We start from the raw sequence: 20,650 nt of genomic DNA, 5'->3' as shown, positions 1-20,650 counted from the left end.
GTAACCACTATGCTACCAGAGTATACAGAGTATACAGTAGAACTCTGAATTGGTGTGCCAGTGGGATTGCTTGGCTTACCCACTAAGTATCAATGGCCTCCCCCTGATGCCAGAAGGTGTTTAGAACTCTCCCAGGCTCCAAGTACTCAAGCAGATCTGCAAGAGCAAGACTTTGTGATCTGCTCCTGTAAACATTGCAGTTGAGAAAGCCTTGGGGGCAGTTCTCCTCTGTCACATAGAGTCACTATGAGTCAGAATCTACTTGATGACATCTAACAACACTTCAGGCATTGTGCGGTATGTCAGAGTATCAGAGCTCTGGTTTGTGTTTTGTCTTCTGTGATACAATTAAAGGACCATTTCAATGAGAAAACATTTTCAGATGAATAACAGTATTACAAGGCTTCCTCTCCAGCACACTGGCTGCAAAAGCAGCTTGGTAGCTTCTGGAAAGTCTCTGCAGTGTTTTGGAGCCCACCCCAATTCTAATGTCTTTCTCCTAACTGCTCCTCTGGACTACTGCTCTGATGCTTGAAACACATCCTGCCGCTCATTCACCTCTACAAGAACTCAGATCTGGAGTCTGGCCTGGAAACATCTTCATAACAGTAAATAAAGTTGGTCCCAGCATGTAATGAATCATATGCAGGACTTCCTAAAGACCTCATAAGTGGAGAGTCTCAATAAATGAGTAAATATCAATTTTACATTAAATTCTCTAAGTTTGAAATCATGTGTCCCTAGTTTACTTACAATAAAGCTAGCCAAATAAGCAATGAAGGGATGTCTGAGAGTCAAGAGGCTTTGGGGAGGGATTATATTGATTAACGCAGTCTGGGAGATGTGGACAAAATATGTACGGCTCACAGTTGATTTCCACTTTGACTTGCCCCCGGGAGTTACATGAGATAATATAATAAATGAGGTCAGCACTTTGTAATCTACAAAGAAGTGATTATACACAACTCCAGAGCAGGCAAGAGACTATTGGACTAGAAAGCTGAAAACCAGAGTTTCTCATTAATCAGGATGAGCTGTAATTTTAAATTAAACTACAAGAGCCTCTAGTATGTACCCATCTGTTTAGAGGCTTTCACTGACAAAACCATTATTTTTAATTGTCCACAAACTTCTTGCCAGGAAGCAACTGGGAACCTCTGTAGCAGGTGGGCCCAGAGGAGTCCCCCGAGAGGATCAGAGCCTCTGAGAAATTCCAACGTAATGCTCTTATTAGGTGCCAACAAATTGCTTCTAACTCGTCGCAACTCTATGCACAGCAGAGCGAAATAGTGCCCAGTCCTGTGCCAGCCTCACAATTGTTGCTATGGCTGAGTCCATTACTGCTGCTACTGTGTCAGCCCATCTCATTGAGGTCTTCCTGTTTTTCACGGATCATCCATTTTACCAAGCATGGTGTCCTTCTCCAGGGACTGGTCCCTCCTGTTAACATGTCCTAAGTATGAGAGAAGTGTCTCGCAATTCTTGCTTCTAAGCAGCATTCTGGCTGTACTTCTTCTAAGACAGATTTATTTGTTCTTCTGGCAGTCCATGGTACTTCTAATATTCTCCTCCAACACCATAACTCAAATGCATCAATTCTTCTACGGTCTTCCTTATTTACGGTCCAGCTTTCATATGCGTATGAAGTGATTGAAAATACCATGGCTTGGGTCATCACCCTTAGTCCTCAAACTGACATCTTTGCTCTTGAACACTTTGAAGAGGTTTTGTGCAACAGATTTGCCTATTGCAATACGTCATTTGATGTCTTGACTGCTGTTTTCATGAGTGTTGATGGTGGATCCAAGCAAAATGAAGTCTTCCACACTTCAATCATTTCTCCATTTATCATGATGTCATTTATTGGTTCAGTGCTTAGGACTTTTGTTTTCTTTACATTGAGGTGCAATCCGTATCTAAGGCTGTGGTCTTGATCTTCATCAGTTAAGTGTTTTAAGTCCTCCTGGCTTTCTGCAAGCAAGATTGTTATTATCTGCATATCATGAATTGTTAATGAGTCTTCCTCTGATCCTGATGTCACAGTCTTCTTCATATAATTCAATTTCTCTGATTATTTGCCAGGCATATAGATTGAATAAATAAGGTGAAAGGATACAATGCTAGCACATACCTTTCCTGATTTTAAACCATTCGATATCTTCTTGTTCTATTCTAACAACTGCCTCTTGGTCTATGTACAGGCTCCTCATGAGCACAATTAAATGTTCTGTTCTGGAATACCCATTCTTTGCAATGTTTTCCATAGTTTGTCATGATCCACACAATTGAAGGTCTTTGCATAGCCAACAAAGCACAAGTGAACATCTTTCTGGTATTCTCTGCTTTCAGCCAAGATCCACCTGGCATCAGTAATGTTGCTCCTTCCACATCTGAATCTGTCTTGAATTTCTGGCAGTTCTGTCAATGCAATTTTAAAAAGTATTCTTCAAGCATTTAAAAATTATCTTTAGCAAAGTTTTACTTTTATGTGATATTAATGATATTGTCCAAATATGGATCTCTTTCAATTGATAGGACAGGTAGCTGCCTTCCAGATTTCTTGAGTGAGCACTCAAGTGCTGCATCAGTTTGTTGAAAGATTTCAATTTGCATTCTGTCAATTCCTGGAATCTTGTTTTTTGACAGTGTCTTCAGTACAGCTTGGACTTCTTCCTTTAATACCATTGGTTGTTGACCATATGCTACTTCTTGAAATGGTTGACCATCAACCATTTCTTTTTGGTACAGTAACTCTGTTTATTCCTTCCACCATCTTTTGATGCTTTCTGCATCATTTAATATTTTGCCCATTGTTGTTGTTGTTGTTAAGTGCCGTCCAGTCGATTCTGACTCGTCATGATCCTGTGTAGGGTTTCCTATGAGTGACTAGTGGGTTTGAACTATCAACCTTGACAGTCCAGTGCTTATTCTATAGTGACACCAGGAACCCTATTTTGCCCATAGAATCCTTCAATATAGCAAGTAGAGGCTTGAATTTCTTTTTCAGTTCTTTCAGCTTGAGAAATGTTGAGTGTGTTCTTCCCTTTGGTTTTCTAACTCCAGCTCTTTGCACATTTCATTATAATACTAAATTTTTTCTTCTTGAACTGCATTTTGAAATTCACTGTTAGGCTCTTTCACCTCCTCATTTTTTCGGTCAAGAGAAAGTTCCAGAGTCTCTTCTGACATCCATTTATGTCTTTTCTTTCTTCCCTGCCTTTCAAAATACCATTTGCTTTCTGCCTGTATGATGTTTTTGTCATCCCACAACTCTTCTGGTTTTTGGTGATTGTGGCTAATGCATCAGATCTGTTCTTGAAATGTTGTTGTTAGGTGTCGTTGAGTCAGTACTAACTCATAATGACCTTATGCACAACAGAACGAAAACCTGCCTAGTCCTACACCAACCTCACCATCGTTACTGTGCTTGAGCCCATTGCTGCTGCCATTACGTCAATCCATCTTGTAGAAGGTCTTTCACTTCTTCGCTGACCCTCCACTTTTCCAAGCATGATGTCCTTCACCAGGGACTGGTCCCTTCTGATATATGTCTGAAGTATGAGAGACATGTTATCTGGCCATCTTGGTTTTTAAGGACCTTTCTGGCTATTTTAACATAGATTTGTTTGTTCTTTTGGCAGTCCATGGTACTTTCAATATTTTCCTCTATCACCATAATTCTAATGGTCTCTAAATTTTGGTGGGACATATTCAAGGACATATTTTGGCTCTCACGAACTTGTTTTAAATTTTTTAGCTTCAGTTTGAACTTCCACGTGAGTGATTGGTGGTCTGTTCCACAGTCTGCACCTGCTTTGGTTTTGGCTGATGTTATTGAGTTTCTCCTTCATCTCTTCCCACAGATACAATAAATTTGTTTCCTGTGTATTCCATCTGGTGAGGTCAATGTGTATAGTAGCCTTTTATGCTGTTTTAAAAAGGTATTTGCCATGAACAAGTTGTTGGTCTTACAAAATTCTATTATGTCATCTCTAGCATTATTTCTATCACCAAGGCCATATTTCCCATCTACTAAACTTTCCTTTATGTTTTTAACTTTTGCATTCCAATAACCAGTAATTATCAATGCATCTTCATTGTTTGTTTGATGGAATTTAGACTGAAGAAGTTGGTAGAATTACTCAATTTCATCATTTGTGACTTTAGTGGTTAGTGTGTACATTTGAATAATAGTGGTAATAGCTGGCCTTCCTTGTAGGCGTATGGGTATTATCCTATCACAGACAGCATTGCACTTCAAGATAGACCTTGAAATACTCTTTTTGACAATGAATGTGCTGCCATTCCTCTTGAATTTCTTGTTCTTCACACAGTACACCATATGATTGTTGCATTCTAAATGTCCAATACCAGTCCATTTCTGCCCACTGATGCCTAGCATACTGATCTTTATGTGTTCCATTTCATTTTTTACAACTTCCAATATTCCTAAATCTGTACTTCACACATTCCATGTTCTGATTATTAATGGATGTTTACTCATTTTGAGTTGTGCGCCATCAACAAATGACGGTCCCAAATGCTTTATCACATTCATTCACATCATCACGGTCAACTCTATTTTGAAAAGGCAGGTCTTCCCTAGTTGTAGTTTGAGTGCCTTCTTACCCGGGGGCTCATCTTCTATCGCTCTATCTATCAATGTTTTGCTACTAGACATAATGTTTTTATTTTCTGGCACTATATCTGACAATATTCTTCTGCCATTCATAATGGCTTTGTGGGTTAATGTGCCAGACTGCAAAGCCATTGGAATTGCAAGGTCGGTGGTTCAAGCTCACCAGCTGCTCCTCGGAAACCCTATACAGGATCGCATTGGGTCGGAACTGACTTGGTGGCACTTAACAACAACCATTCAGAGTCCTGGTGTAACACTGTTGATTAATGCACTGGACTGCAAGGTTGGCTGTTCAAACTCACTGGCCGCTTCTTGAAAACCCTCTACAGGGTCGCTATGAGTCGGAACTGACTTGACAGCACTTAACAATAACCATTCGGAGGTAGTCCACTTCTCTTTCTTCCTAGTCTGTCTTAGTCTGGAAGCTCCACCAGGGGTGACCCTTTTGTTGTTGTTAAGTGTTGTCGAGTCGATTCCTACTCATAGTGACCCTGTATATGGTTCCCAAAGAGCAGTTGGTAGGTTGGAATTGCCGACCTTGCAGTTAGCATTTAAAATACTGGTGGCATAACTTCAGCATCACAGCAACACACAAGCCACCACAGTATGACAAACTGACAGACAAGAGGTGGTCAGAGTACCAGAACAAGCAAACCAAACCAAACTTCCTACTGTCAAGTCAATAATGAACTGCTGAGCTTTGAACTTTCAGTTAGCTGCTGAGCACTGTATCCATTGCAACACCAACATTCCTCTCTAGAACCAAAACCAAAACCCAAACCAAAGCATACTCACTCTATAGAGGGGGTTCTCACAGCAACCATATAGGACAGAGCAGAAGGTACCTTAGAGGTTTTGAGACTATCAGTCTTTATGGGAGCAAATAACCTCATCTTTCTCTTGTGTAGTGGCAGGCGGGTTTAGACTGTGGACTTTGCAGTTAGCAGTCCAATTTTTAACCAGCCAAACCACCAGGTCACCTCTTCTCTAGAACAAAGGAAATTGAAATTCCTAGGTAGAAGGATTTCAGAATTCCCTAGTCAGTGCATGTCTGGGAATTGCCCAGTAGTTACAACTAAGAAAGCAAGACTAGCCTTCGCCACAGCTAAAAATAAGGGGAGGCTCATGTTTAGGGCTTTCCCTGTCCCCTCTGTGTTTCTAGTTTCTTACTTTCAGTTTTCACCCCAGTCAGTGCTTCTCTTTCTTTCTTTTTTTTCTTTAAGTTTTTATTGTGGATTGAGTGAAAGGTTACAGAGCAGATCATCAGTTTTACATTCAACAAATCATACAACTTGTTTCATCACAATGATTACAATCCCCTCCATGTACCATCAGTTAACACTATTTCCCTCTATTCACTTTGCCTCTCTCTCTCTCTCTTTTTTTTTTTTAACACTCAGACACATGTAATAATTTACACCTCCAAAGGGCGCATTCTGCAAGTCTGCCTCCTGGCCACCAGTTCTTAGGCCCTCTCTTCCCATGAATCTAGAGTCCTCAGCTGCTACCCCTCTCCATGTCCCCATCTCTGCCTCCGTCTCTTGTGTCGCTGCTTATCTGGATAAGGTCCCTCATTCCACTTGTGCTCTTCTCCCTTGATAGTTCTAGGGTCCTCTGTTTCTGGACTGTAAGATTAACCACTCCCCTGTTTTTGTTACAAAACTTCTACCTTTCCAATTGTGACAGTCGCAATTAGTCATGATAACAATTACTCACTATTGAATCATAAGAATCTTATCCCCATCTCTTTTAACCAGACCCATCTAGACAAGCTGAAAGCTATTCAATGGGGACTCTTTCTCCCCCACATACTCTTAAACTAAACTCCCTCTTGAAACCTTGTAAGCCAGTCACTTCGTGCCTTTATTGTCCCCCCTCCTCATTTTAGGTAGCCAGTATCTAAGTTGCCCATCCCTATCTACACTGTGTACAGAGGGGATAGGATTGATGCTTGATGTGAAGACTCCTTCCCTCTCTGTTGGTATTTAGAGTTACCACCTCCACAAGTATAGGTCAGGTTCATCAAATTGTAGCTATTTACCCTTGTTTCCTTTATTTAAAAAATTGTGTGTGTGTGTAAAATCTTCCTCTAGTTGAGTTCTGATTATCAAGCCATTGAGTCTAGGTCAAATGAGTACTGTCTGCAAGTTTGAGTGTTCTTGTGCATCTCCCTTCACTTCATATCAGCTGGATGCTTCATTCTCAGCTCTAACCCTCTGTGGCTATGTCCTTGTCTGTGAGCCCAAGTGTCCCCAGGTCTCACTACACTTGGACCAACCAGCCCTTCCTCTTCTCTCTCTCGTCTCCAGGTCAATGGGAGTCAATGGACTGTGGTTGAACTCAGCCCATTTCTTCATTGCTGCCTTCCCCTCTCTTCCACTCACCAGTAGACCAGTACGGTCGCCAGCAAGCTTACATGCTTATTTGTGTGTTCCCTTTGAGTTTCAGTCTTAGAGGGGAGTTTGTCCTGAAGGAACTTGATTGCTTGCCTTGATGGCTTCCTGGCGAACAGCTTGCTTATTCTTGTAGTAGCCAGTCATGCTGACATTTTTGTTTTGGGTTTTTCCTGATGATCTTTCTCTGAAGATGTATCTTCTGTTGCTCTAACTCTTTCAGGCTGGTCTGCTTGTCCTTGCTAATGGAAATGTCTCACCTTATAAGGTTCTGGATGGGACTCAGGATTTCACCTAAGGTCTTATACTCAGCAAAGGCTTTGCAAGAGGCCTATTTCACTGGGCAAGTTCCAGAAACCCTTTTAGATATTCCATTCAGTTATAGGCTGAAGACGAGCTTACAAGTTTTCTGTAATTATGTGTCCCGAAATTCCTTTCTATCTCACTGAAGTGTCTATTTTACAATAGTAGGAAAGGGAAACCAAGACTCATAAGACAGTCAAGCATCTTAGTATTATTTCCCCTCTTCAAACTATGCCTAGATCCATTTATCCCAGAGCTCTGTTGTTCCAAGTCTGAGTATGCATCAGTATTTACCTCTGTTCCACTTAGGCCATGAGAACCTGTCTCAGTGTTCCCCTATCTACCTTGTTCTTCCGCCTCTTCTTGTATTGCCCTTCCCAACACCCAAACTAAGTCCCCCACCCCAACCCCACTATTGTGGTTACCTTATATTCCATTAAGTCTTCCCTCCATTTAAGACAGTCTATTTTATCCTGAAATCTACCTGACTTTCTCACCACCTGGATCTCTATTCTTCTGTGTTTACCTTCTTTCACATTGTAATTGTTTTGATCATAGACTGACCTTCCAGATCCTCTGTTCTTATAATTTTATTCTGTTCTTGACTCTTCCATTTGTTGATTGAGTTCAGGGTGATGCTGACACATATGTCATTCTTTGGTTGTTGTCTGTTCTTGTTGGTTCTCAATCCACAGAACTTCCTTTAGGACATTTTTCATAGCAGGGTTGGCTTTGGCAAAATCCCTTAGCTTCTGTTTATCCTGGAATGTTTTGATTACACCATCGTATTTGATTGACAGGTTTGCTGGGTAGAGGATTCTTGAGTGGCAGTTTTTTTCTTTCAGGGTTTTATATATGTCTCCCCATTGCCTTCTTGCCTGCATGGTTTCTGTTGAGAGATCTGAGTTTAATTTGATTTGCTAGTCTTTGTATGTACACTTCTCTTTTCCCTAGCTGCTTTCAAGATCCTGTCCTTGTCTTTGATTTTGGAGAGCTTGATTATTATATGTCTTGGTGATTGTCTTTTAGGGTCTATCCTTCCTGGGGTTCATTGAGCTTCTTGAATGCTTATCTTTTTGCTTTTCAAGATGTTAGGGAAATTTTCTTCCAGAAGCTCTTCAACTATCTCCTCTGTGGACTTGTGTGAAAACTTCCTGTTTTAGAACGCCGATAATTCTTATTGTTATTCCTCTTCATGTTGTCCAATATAAATCTTAGACCTTCTTCAGATTTTTAAAAATCCTTTTTACTGTTTGTTCTTCTATCTTAGTAGTATTGAGAGATTTATCTTCCATCTCACTAGATCTGGCTTCCATCTCTTCAATTCTACTCCTTTGCCCTTTCAGTGTATTGTCCATTACTGATATTCTATTATTAATAATTTGAACCTCTTTCTGTAGGTTCTGAATAGTTTCCAATGCTGTATCTATCTTATTTGATTGTTCCTGTAGCACTTACCTGACTTCTTCCTTACTATTCTCAACTCCATTGTAAAGTGTTTTGATACATTGTATAAACATTTTTCTGAAATTCTTCTCAGGCAATTCCAAAGCCTGCTTTCCTTCTAGTATGGAGTGTAGGTCTACTGCTGGAGGTAGTAAAGTGTCTCAGTTACTTTATCTAGTTTCTGGACATGTGCTGATATGGTCATCTGTTTCTGTTTTGGGCATATTCAGTAGTTGGCTGTGGCCTTAAAACTTAGATGGGTGTGTATTTTGGTATGTTTTATGCTTTCTGATTGCCTCCAGGTAGATGTGATCACTCTTCTTCCTGAAAAATTTCCCTTTTCACTCTTCTTCCTGAAAAATTTCAAGATGCCACTCTTGGTCATTATGACATAATTCAGGATTTAATTTTTGGCCTGTTTCCTTTTTAGTGTGCCTGTCCTACTCTGCAACCCCTGTTCAGGCCTTTTTCCTAGTGATAAGCAGTCCAGGGCTGGCTGTGGCCGTTTTGTGCTGCCATTTGGTTTTAAGTGGAAACTGTCCCTTTAAATTTTGAGGAGATCTGTGCACATGTGTAGTAGGGTGGGGTTTCCAGGGGTGGGGTTTCCACTTGCTCAGGCACTCCCTCTAGTCATCTGAATGGAGGTGCACAGACATTGAAACACCAATGAACAGATACCAAAAAAAAAAAAAAAAGAATGTCCACACCTTTATCTCTGCGGTTCTGTTCAGGCATCTGTGGCTATTCTGATCCTTCCCCTGCTTGGTCTCGCCTAAGATGGCTGCTCAGGGAGCAGCTGAGTGCCTTGGATTAGAAAGCACTGGATTTCTTGCTTCTGCTACAAATTCCACTGGCTGTAAGCCTTCCAGCTTTCTAAATATTCCTTTATAGGTGGTTCAGAGTTCTGGGACCATCCCCTGAGCCTGCTTGGTCTAGTATTCTGTGTTATTGCTGACAGAGATCCTCACTGCACTTCTACTCTATCTGCCATCTTGTTTGTTCTCAATGTTTCTCTTTCTTCAAAAAAAAATTATTGTAGTGAAAACACGTAATAAAGCATATGCCACATTAACAATTTCTACATGTTCAATTTAGCAACATTGATTACAGTCTTCGAGTTGTGCAACCAGTCTCCTTAACTGTTTCCAAATTGTTCCATCACCAATGAATGTAACCTTAATGCCCTCTTGTTCCTGCCTCTTACTGTTAATTCACAGTATCGCAGACAGCTTAACATAAAAGATCATTTCATTCATACAAAGACTGGGAAGGGTCAGTGTATTTGCCTCCCCCATGATCATTTGAATTTTAATAGTGCTGATTAGAAAAGGCAGTGTGACCCTATGCGGGAGTCCTTAGGTGCTACAAACGGTTACCATGCTTGGCTGCTTAACAAAAGTTTGGAAGCCCAAGTACACCTAGAGGTGCCTTAAAAGAGAGGCCTAGTGATCTACTTCTGAAGAAAATCAGCCATTGCAAACCCTAAGGAGCACAATTCTACTGTGACACATGACTCACAATGAACTCTACAGCAGTTGGGCTCATCTGGACCTATGAGGAGCCAGTATTTGGGAGTAAGGGCTTTTCTCCTCAATCTTAACTGTTGATTGAAGTGTCTTCCTGTGTTAGCTTTACTCAAGGCCTGGTTTGATGTTTAAACAATCAATCTGTGTCCTTCTTTCTTTGCCTTTTGCTACAGATCCTGGGTCTACATGTACTCACATGTTTAATCATCAGATTTAATTTTCAGATGTCTCTATAGCCAAATAAAAATAGGTATATTACTGAGAAAATAATTTGAACTTTCAATTAAACTTCCTGGTGATTTGTAAGGTCACTATGAATCAGAATAGACTGGATGACAGTGGGCTTCATTTTTGGTGATCTCTTTTCTTATGCTTGGTGGTGCTGGAGGATAAGCACTGGACTACTACAAAGGTCGGCAGTTCAAACCCACCAACTGCTCCTTGAAAACCCTATACAGGGTCGCTATAAGTTGGAATTGACCCAATGGCACTTAACAACAATAACAACAACAACAACAACAACAAGGAAACAAACTGCTTTGCTCTGCTCTGTTCAAAGATGGCAACCAACTGAGCTGCTTTGAATGTGTGTTGCTCTCCAAAGTCCTGCCAATTAATCCAGCTTCCCACATGGAAACTTCCAAGAGATAGGACTGTGGCAGGACTTCTGTTGTTGTTATGTGTGGTCGAGTCAGTTCCCACTGTATAGGCTTTTTGCAGAGCAACACACATTCAAAGCTGACCAGTTGGCTGCCATTTTGGGGCACAACAGAGCTGTTTGTTTCTTTGTTGATGTTGTTTTTGTTGGTATGTGCCAACTCCTAGCGACCCTGTATAGGGTTTCCAAGGAGCAGTTGGTTTGAATTGCTGACCTTATGGGTCGCAGTCCAGTGCTGATCCACAGTGCCACACCAGAAGTCCATTCCCAGATTACTGGATGTTTTCATTTTGAAAGGATATTGGATTTCGTCACGTGTCTGTTGTGCATCTATTGAGATGAGATGATCCTATAGTTTTGTCCTTTATTCATTTGTATCAGGACTTTGAACCTGTTCAAATTGGTTCAGTAATGTCATCATAAACAAGGCTACTTGTTTCCTACTTGGATTAAAATCCCACAGGCAAGAGATTTGGTTGCTATGCAGTGTGTATGAGACCCTTGTTTATGATGGCAATTACTGAACCGTTTGGAACCCATTCAAAGCCCTGATTTATAAACGACACTGATTTTCATGTGTCGACCCAACCTTGTATTCCATGGTGTATAATTCTTTTTATATGTTTCTGATTTTGGTGTCCTAGTATTTTGTTGAGGTGTAAACATACAATTGTTGGGGTTCCACCTTTAGGGAGTCAGACTTGAGAGGTCTGAAGTGTGGCTTAGGAATCTGAGTTCTTATCAGAGTTTCCCAGGGGCTTCTGATGGTCTTCCAGGTTTGGGAAACTTGGTCTAGAACAGGAGATGTGTGGATGAGCTGGTCCTTGTCTAGGGTGAAGAGAGATTTGGCTTGTCAGTGGGAATGAGCTAGGTCACTCTGCAGAGGGACTAGGAGGCAGAGCTCAGGAGGGAGGAGCAGCAATGCTTGCATTGGGGAGCAGGGGGCGCTGTCAGCCAACTGCATCCCTCTCTCTTTGCCTGGCAGTGGCCCGGTACCGTGTGACTGTGTGCACAGGGGACCTGGAAGGTGCAGGGACCGATGCCAATGTCTATCTCTGCCTTTATGGAGACGTGGGAGACACGGGGGAGCGGCTGATGTTCAACTGCAGGAATAATGTTGACTTGTTCGAGAAGGGCAATGTAAGTAGTTGCTGTGATGTGCCAACCACCCTCCCAACCACATCCCTGTCCCTTGTCTTCCCTGCTCTGTCAAAGGAGAGTTTCAGTCTCCAGAGAAACTCGCTCTGGGGAGGAGAGTGGGGAACCTGGCAATACCAACAGCAGTCACTGGGGGCATAGCAGTGTCTGGTTGGCTTGGTCCCTAGGTATTTGGCTCACCCAAATCCACTGACATGTGCACCCTGACTAAGCTCCTAGGACTATCCAGCTAGGAGTAGGAAAGCCACCCTAGAAGGACTGTGGTCCCCCTTTGTCCCCAGAACTTTGAGAAGAGGGCATTTGGGGAGCTAGGAGCAGCATCTTTCTTTTTTTAGGGTCGCTGGAGAGGGACAGATTCATGAGGTGTAAAGGAGAGGACCCAGCCTGCCGGAAAGTTAGGGCACCAGACAGTCAACTGAGGACATACTCATTTTCTACCAGGCATGATCACTGGTGGTATCTTGTTCCCCTTCTGTCTGCTTTGAGGAGAAACCAGAAGCATGCATGAAACATGGAGGTGGAAGAACTGGGCTCCTGGCCTTTCTATGAACGTGTTGCGTATTCTTTCTGTTCCTTGGTCTTCCAAGTCATGAAATGGGTTTACACTAGCGTATGAGAGCAGTAAGGAGAGAGTCAGGTGGGTCTGAGAGTAAACTCATTTCCTGTATGTAAATAGGAGGAGGATACCTACCTGTGGTTGGCTGTTGTGAGGGAAGGATGATAGGTGTGTTACACCAAGTAACAAACCTGGCCTGCAGCACACAAGGTGCTCAGTAAAGAGCTATTGCTGCAACAATTTGAGGTGAAGGTGGTTCAGCCAAGCACTCACTACCTTCTCTCTGTCACCTTCCTTGGTGAGGCAGGGCAACCTGGGACAGGAGTGGAGGGCTCTCTCCCAAGACCAAGCCAAGCTGACCTTGCTCTCAAGATTATGGACATGACAAGGAATTTGAACAGAGGGTGCTGGGTGAACTCAGCTTCATCTCCATTTGGGAGATAAAGTGGGTGACTTTACTTCACTTTTATTTTCATCTCTCTCATCCACTTATCTTCCTCTTCATCTGTTTCTATGCTTTTCTATCTGCATCTTTTGCTGTATGATCTTGGCTTTGGAGGCTCCAGGTATGCACACGTACACCAGCCTCATCAATCAGTTCTAGTCTTCTCCCTTCCCTAGAAGGTACCAGTGCCCTTCTATAGCCAGAGAAGGTTAGCTAAGGAATTAATTCATGCTAACTGGGTTGTTGTCGGATAGCAGCTTAGCATGTATATCCTCCCAGGATAAGTTGCCTTTTAAAAGGAGTTCATGGGGACTAGCCATTGTTTAACTGAAAATGTGTACATCTTAAATGCTGGGAACTTGCCATAGTGTGATATTCCAATGATAAAAATGGGGTGAAGCTTGACTTGGTCTGAATCCCTCCACTTAAGCACATCAGCTCTGGTTTTTGTGGGTTTTTTTTTGTATTCTAGGCTTAGCTCTTTTGGCATCTAGATCTCATCTAGAGGTAGATATCATCCACTAGCTCTGCTGTCTTTCCCCTCTGCAGGCAGATGAGTTCACCATTGAGGCTGTCACCTTACGGAAGGTGAAGCGGGTGAGGATCCGGCATGATGGCAAAGGTGCGGGCAGTGGCTGGTACCTGGAGCGGGTGTTGGTGAGAGAGGAGGGCCAACCTGAGAGTGACAACATGGAGTTCCCATGTTCCAGGTACTTAAGTCCCACCTGCTTGTGTTCTCCAGCAGAGATTTTGATCTCCAAGTTTTGGAAAGACCCAGAAGGTTGGACGTTCAAACCCACATGGAGATACCTTAAAAGCTTGTTGTTGTTGTTGAGTTGGTACTGACTCATAGTGACCGTATGCACAACAGAATGAAACACTACCAGGACCTGCAGCAACCTCACAATCATTGCTACACTTGAGTCCATTGCTGCTGCCACTATGACAATCCATCTTGTTGGGGGTCTTCCTCTTTTTCTCTGACCTCCACTTTACCAAGCATAATGTTCTTCTCCAGGTCCCTCCTGTTAATCTGTCCGAAGAATGAGAGACAAAGTCTTGCCATCCTGGCTTCTAAGGAACATTCTGACTGTACTTCTCCCAACACAGATTTGTTTGTTCTTCTGGCAGTCCGTGGTACTTTTAATATTCTTCTACAACACGATATCTCAAATACATATGAGGCTATTAAAAATACCATGGCTTGGGTCAGGCGCACCTTAGTACTCAAACTGACAGCTTTGCTCTTGAACACTTTCAAGAGGTTATGTGCAGCCAATTTACCTAAGACAATATACCATTGAAATCTTGACTGCTGCTTCCATGAATGTTGATGGTTGATCCGAGCAAAATGAAGTCTTTGATGACTTCAATTGTTTCTCCATTTATCTTGATATTATTTATTGGTCTAGTGGTGAAGATTTTTGATGTGGTCTTTGGTCTTCATCAGTATTTTAAGTCCTTTTCACTTTCGATAAGCAAGGTTGTATCATCTGCATATTGTGGGTTATTAATGATTCTTCCTCCAATCCTGATGTCACTTTCTTTATGCAATCCAGCCTCTAGGATTATTTGTTCAGTGTACAGATTGAGTAAGTATGGTGAAAGAATAGAATGCTAGCACACTCCTTTCCTAATTTTAAATCATTCTGTGTCCCCTTGTTCTGTTTGAACAATTACCTCTTGATCTATGTACAGATTCCTCATGAGCACAATGGAATGTTCTGGAATATTAATTTTCCACAAATTTATCCATAGTTTGTCATGATACACACAATTGAAAGCCTTTTTGTAGTCAATAAAATACAGGTAAACATCTTTATTGTATTCTCTGCTTTCAGTTAATATCGATCTGCCGTCAGCAATGATATTCTTCGTTCCACGTGCTCTGGCATTTCCTGGTCTGAATGTGGTTTGAACCTCTGGCAGTTCCCTGTCAATGTACTGTTGCAGCCATTTTAAAATTGTCTTTGGCAAAATTTAACTTGCATGTGATTGTAATGATATTTCTTGATGATTTCTGCATTCCGTTGGGTCACCTCTCTTTGGAATGGGCACAAATTAGAACTTTTCCAATCAGATGGCCAAGTAACTATCTTCTAAATTTCTTGGCATAGATGAGTGAGTGCCTTCAGTGCTGGCTCAGCTTATTGAATGATTTCAATTTGTATTTCATCAATTCCCAGAGTCTTGCTTTATACCAATGCCTTCAGTGTACCTTAGACTGCTTCCTTCAGTATCATTGACTCTTGATCATATGCTACCTCTTAAAATGACTGAATGTCAGCCATTTCTTTTTGGTATAGTAAATCTGTGTATTCCTTCCATTGTCTTTTGATGCTTTCTGCTTCATTCAATATTTTGTCCATAAATCCTTCAATATTGCAGGTCGAGGTTTGAATTTTTCTTCAGTTCTTTTTCAGTTTGAGAAATGCCAAGCATGTTCTTTACTTTTGGTTTTCTAACTTTGCACATTTCATTGTAAATATTTGACTTTATTTTCTTGAGCTGCCCTTTGAAATTTTCTGTTCAGCTCTTTTATTTCTTTTCTTCCATTTGCTTTAGCATCTGTATGCTGGAGAGCAAGTTTCAGAGTCTCTACTGATTTTCATTTTGGTCTTTTCCTTGTTTCTTTTGTTCTTAATGACCTTTTGCTTTATTCCTTTATGATGTTCTTGATGCCTTCCCACAATGCTTCGGGTCATTTGTCTAATGTATCAGATCTGTTCTTGAGACAATCTCTAAATTCAGATGGAATATGTTCAAAGTCATATTTTGGCTCTCATGGACTTGTTTTCATTTTCTTCAGCTTCTGCCCAAACTTGCATATAAGCAATTGATAGTCTGTTCCACATTCAGCCCTGCCATTGTTTTGGTTGATGATGTGGAGCTTTTCCATTGCCTCTTTCCACAGATGTAGTCCATTTGATTTCTGTGTATTCCATCTGGTGAGATTCATGTGTACAGTCATCTTTTATGTTGTTTGAAAATAATATCTGCAACAAAGAAATCATGGATCTTACAAAATTCTATCATGCAGTCTCCAGCATCGGTTCTATCACCAAGGCCATATTTTCCTTTCTCTTTGTTTCCAACCTTTGCATTCTAATCACCAATAATTATCAATACATTTTGATTTTCTGTTTGATCAGTTTCAGACTGAAGAAGCTGGTAGAATTCTTCAACTTCATCATCACTGATTTTAGTGGTTGGTGTGTAAATTTGAATAATAGTGGTATTAACTGGTCTTCCTTCTAGGTATGTGGATATTATCCTTTCACAGACAGCATTGTACTTGAAGTTAGATCTTGAAATGCTCTTTTTATGATGAATGTGATACCATTCCTCTTCAATTTGTCATTTCTGGTATAGTAAACCATGTGATTGTCAGATTCAAAATGGCCAATACCAGTCCATTTCAGCTCAGTAATGTCTAGGATATCAATGTTTATGCATTCCAATTCGTGTTTGACAACTTTTAATTTTCCTAGATTCATACTTCATACATTCTATGCTCTGATTCTTAATGGATATTTACAGCTGTTCCTCCTCATTTTGAGTTGTGCTCCATCAGCAAATAAAGGTCCTGAAAACTTTACTCTGTTTATGTCATCATGGTCAACTCTACTTTGAGGATACAATTGTTCTCCCGTCATATTTTGAGTGGCTCATCTTCCAGCTTGAGTGGCTCATCTTCCAGCACTATATCTGATAGTATTTTCTTCATCCTGTTTCAGGATTCAATATTCTGGTGCTATCTGATAGTGTTTCAGGTTTTCAGTGACAGAATATTTGGAAGGAGTTCATATTGCCTTCTTCCTAGTCTGTCTTAGTTTGGAAGCTCAGCTGAGACCTATCCACCATGAGTGACCCTGCTGGTATTTAAAATACTAGTGCCATAGTTTTCAGAATCACAGTAACATGCAAGTCACCACAGTACAGCACACAGACAGGCGAGTGGTGGTTAAAGATAAACCTGGCGATCTACTTTAGAAAGACCACAGCCTTGACAAACCTTTGGGGCTCAGTTCTACTCTGCCCACATTGGTTCACCACTATCAGAATTGGTTTGGTGGCAGCTGATAGCAACAACAGTGATATTACCAGGACCAGAAAGCAGAATAGTAGCTCAAAGATATACTTTGTGTAAGAAAGAGGTGGTCCTTCTGGGGCTTAGATCAAACCCTGCATCCCCACCTGAGCTGTTATTTTAACTCCCTGGGAGAGGACAAACCAGGCCTACTTATCACAATTTCACTCCCAGGATTAGAGAATGGTAAGTGTCTTAGCTTCGTAGATGTTTGTGTGCATGTGTGTGTGGTGTGGTGTGTGAGTCTGTGTGTGGTGTGTGTATGATGTGTATGTCCCATGTGTGATGTGTGACATGTGATATTTGTGTGGTATATGTGTAATATGTATGGGGTGTGTGTGTGTGGTATGTGACTGAGTGTGTGCGTGCAGGTGTGTACATGTGCTCCTGAAAGCTCAGGGAGAGATTTTTTTTTAATTACCAGTCAACTGGTTTATCCATTTAGCACTATCTCATCCTGAAACTGGGCTGAAGTGTTTGAAGCTGAAAGGAGAAATGTTATATTTGGACGTATCTATTAATACTCCGTGAGTATTTAGGTGGGGACAAATGACAAGCCATGGTTTCCTTTTACTGCTGGGGAGGGATGGGGATGGGTAGGTATGTGATGGGCAGACTGAGGGAAAGCAGGAGGTTTCTCTGAGGACAAGAGTCTGCTGAAGTACATATGTGACCAGGGCCATACCACAGCCTTCTCAGCAGTCACCAGGTCAGTGGCAGACCCCAGCAGGACAGACAAGGGGCTCCTAGTGGGGTGATTTGATGAGCTCTGGCCTGTACCCATCTTCCAACTATCTCTTCCTTCCCCTGCCAACAGTGCTTAGAATCCCACCATCATATCTTCATTTCTAGTTGCAAACAGTCTAGATTCACAGCATCAAAGCCCATAGGAAGTGTAACAACTTAGTTGGTTAATATTTTCGTGTTAGCTCACAGACAACAGGACAGCAAGGTCCCATGGGAATGCATGATCATGTGTCTTGGGAGGGAGTTGTTGTGAGAAGGAATGAAGGAAGATGGCAGAGTTGCCTCCAAGTGGCCATGTGGGGGTTAAATGTTGTCAGATGAGGTTGGAGTTTAGTGAGGCCTGAGAAACTTACTATGAGGGAGAAGAGGAAGCAACAGCCATGGAGTCCTTTGATGGACTCTCTGGAGTATAGTGGGGTGGTCTGAGGAGACAAGAATCAGAACATAGACAAGTGGGGATCAAGAGGCAAACACTGAGATCATCTCTTCTGTTCTCACTGTAGCTCATCCCAAGGACTTGACAATTCACAAGTGCAGGATTGTCTCATTTCTCATAATGCTTAGTGGGAAACATGCTTCTCAGGTGGCTTGGTCCAGTACCTTTCCCCACATACTAACACATCACAGCTTTCTGGCTTCTTGAAGAACAAGCAGTTCACTCATCTTTGAAGATCCGATCAAAGCCCTTTCACCAAGAGTCCTTCCCTTTTTTCTGAATTTCGGTAGCACTTTCTTGAGTCCAGCGCTCACCTTTGCCTTGGTCTCCATTGTCTTGGCTACTCTGTCTGTCTTCCTAGCTGAATTGTAGGTTCTTTAAGGGCTGGGCTATGTCTTATTTGTCTTAGTGCAACTTCTCTGCTCTTACCCTGACCCAGAGCCCTCAGCACAATGCCTTGCACATGGTAGTCTTTGAGGAGAAAAAGATTCTTTAGATTCATTTTCCATTTTATATTTTATACATATGTTAACACACTGATTGCAGTCTTTTCGATGTAACAGCGCTCTTCCCACTTCCTCCCTGGGTTCCCTGTTCCATTTGCTCTTCTTTCCTGCTTTTCTGAGCTTTGTTTTGGGGCAACTGCTGCCCTTTTGGTCTCATACTGTTGATTGTGTTGAGGAGTCCGTTCCTCCCTGGTGAGATTAATCACTTTCTAGTCCTGGGCAATGAGTTCAGTTCCGGGTTTGAAGGGGGTCTGAGAGCCACAGTCTCAGAGTTGATGATGATGATGAAGTTCATGACTTTTCAGACAGATTTTTACTGTGATTCCCTGCCTACCTGTCCACTGGGCTCATCTTTCAGCCCTCAACCCCTCACCAATCCCTTCACTCTACCCCTCACTCTCTTTCACACGTACCCCCGACCCTCCCTTTCACTCTGCCCCTCACCATACCCCTCATTCTACCTTTCACCATACTCTTCACTCTCACCTTGATCTTATCCTTCATTCTACCCTTCCCTCACTGCATGCCATCCACATTGACTTTCAGGCAATTCCTGGAGGCTCTGCTTCAACCCAGCCTGTGCCGTGTTCTCTAGCAGACTCCTCCATTCTTCTTCTGGGTAACTCCTTGTCTCTCTTCTGATCTCAGTTCACATATCACCTCCTGAGGGGAGCCTTCCCTCCATAGTCGGGGCTGAGTTCCTTTGTCTAAAGCTCTCATAGAGTCATTTTCCTTTTCTGAATTCAAAGCACTGATTGCATGAAATATGTGATGGTTTGGTTGTCTGCGTGTCCCACTCAAAGAGCTAACATCTTGTTTGCTCACCAGGTGGCTGGACAAGGATAAGGATGATGGGCAGTTGGTCCGAGAGTTGCTGCCCAGCAACAGCAATGCAACCCTGAAGAGTAAGTTGTCCAGGTGACGGGTGTGCACCTGCAAAATAGTCACCCTCCCTCAGCTGAACAGAAGTCAGGCCTTCTAGAACGCAGACACTCTTCCCTAGCTAACAGTGCCAAGAGTAGCCATCATTTAGAACTATAAAATAAATATTTCTTTTTAATGTCAAATATTAACCTAAAAGGAGCCCTGGAGGCACTGTGAGTTAAATGTTGGACTGCTAACTAAAAGGTCAGCAGTTTGAACCCACCAACAACTTTTCAGAAGAAAGATGAAGCCATTTGCTTCTATAAAAATCTACAGTCTAGGAAACCCTATGGGACAATTCTACTCTGCTCTGTAGGGTTGGTAAGAGTCAACCTTATAGTTTTCCTTGCTGGCCAGATTTCCTCTAATGACTTGGTTTGATCCTGAATTGTAGCCAAAATTCTAAGAAACTTATTTATTGAATCCTCAACAATACCAACACTTCATGTTTCTCATTGATTATCTCTCCTGAGCTCTACATTAGCCCTAGAAGATAGGCAGAGTTGTTGTTATATATCCATTTGTCAGATGGGGAAACTGAGATCTGTAGATATGCAGAGTTGAGACTTGAGTGTTGAGTCTCTGGACTCAGATTAGAGATTTCAGAGCTGGGGAGGACCGGTGGATTTGTGTCAGTCTGATGCCTTCTGTGGACAGATGGCCTGTGGCTGTGGCAAAGGGACACACCTAGCATGTCCAGGTCGGTGGTCAGTGACAGAACTGGGACCGACACGCGGAAGTCTCTGTCTTGTCCCACTACTCTGCCCCGCCCTCCAAGCCCCTGCTTTGCCATATGGACAATTCTCCCAGGCCACCCACGTCC

General features: G+C 42.1%; 1 protein-coding gene across 1 annotated transcript in view; it reads left to right on the top strand.

Annotated features, from left to right (window-relative positions):
* LOXHD1 (lipoxygenase homology domains 1) overlaps window positions 1–20,650 on the top strand; it is a 211,359-nt gene that overhangs the window by 94,038 nt on the left and 96,671 nt on the right. The window contains exons 12-14 of the mRNA XM_006835145.1: window positions 11,951–12,105; window positions 13,674–13,834; window positions 19,732–19,808. Of these exons, the coding sequence (XP_006835208.1) occupies window positions 11,951–12,105; window positions 13,674–13,834; window positions 19,732–19,808 (393 nt within the window). The remainder of the gene's footprint in view (window positions 1–11,950; window positions 12,106–13,673; window positions 13,835–19,731; window positions 19,809–20,650) is intronic.

Source organism: Chrysochloris asiatica, unplaced genomic scaffold (assembly GCF_000296735.1).
Source record: "Chrysochloris asiatica unplaced genomic scaffold, ChrAsi1.0 scaffold00015, whole genome shotgun sequence".
NCBI classification, from domain to species: Eukaryota; Metazoa; Chordata; class Mammalia; order Afrosoricida; family Chrysochloridae; genus Chrysochloris; species Chrysochloris asiatica.
This window is presented reverse-complemented; position numbering and strand designations above follow the sequence as displayed.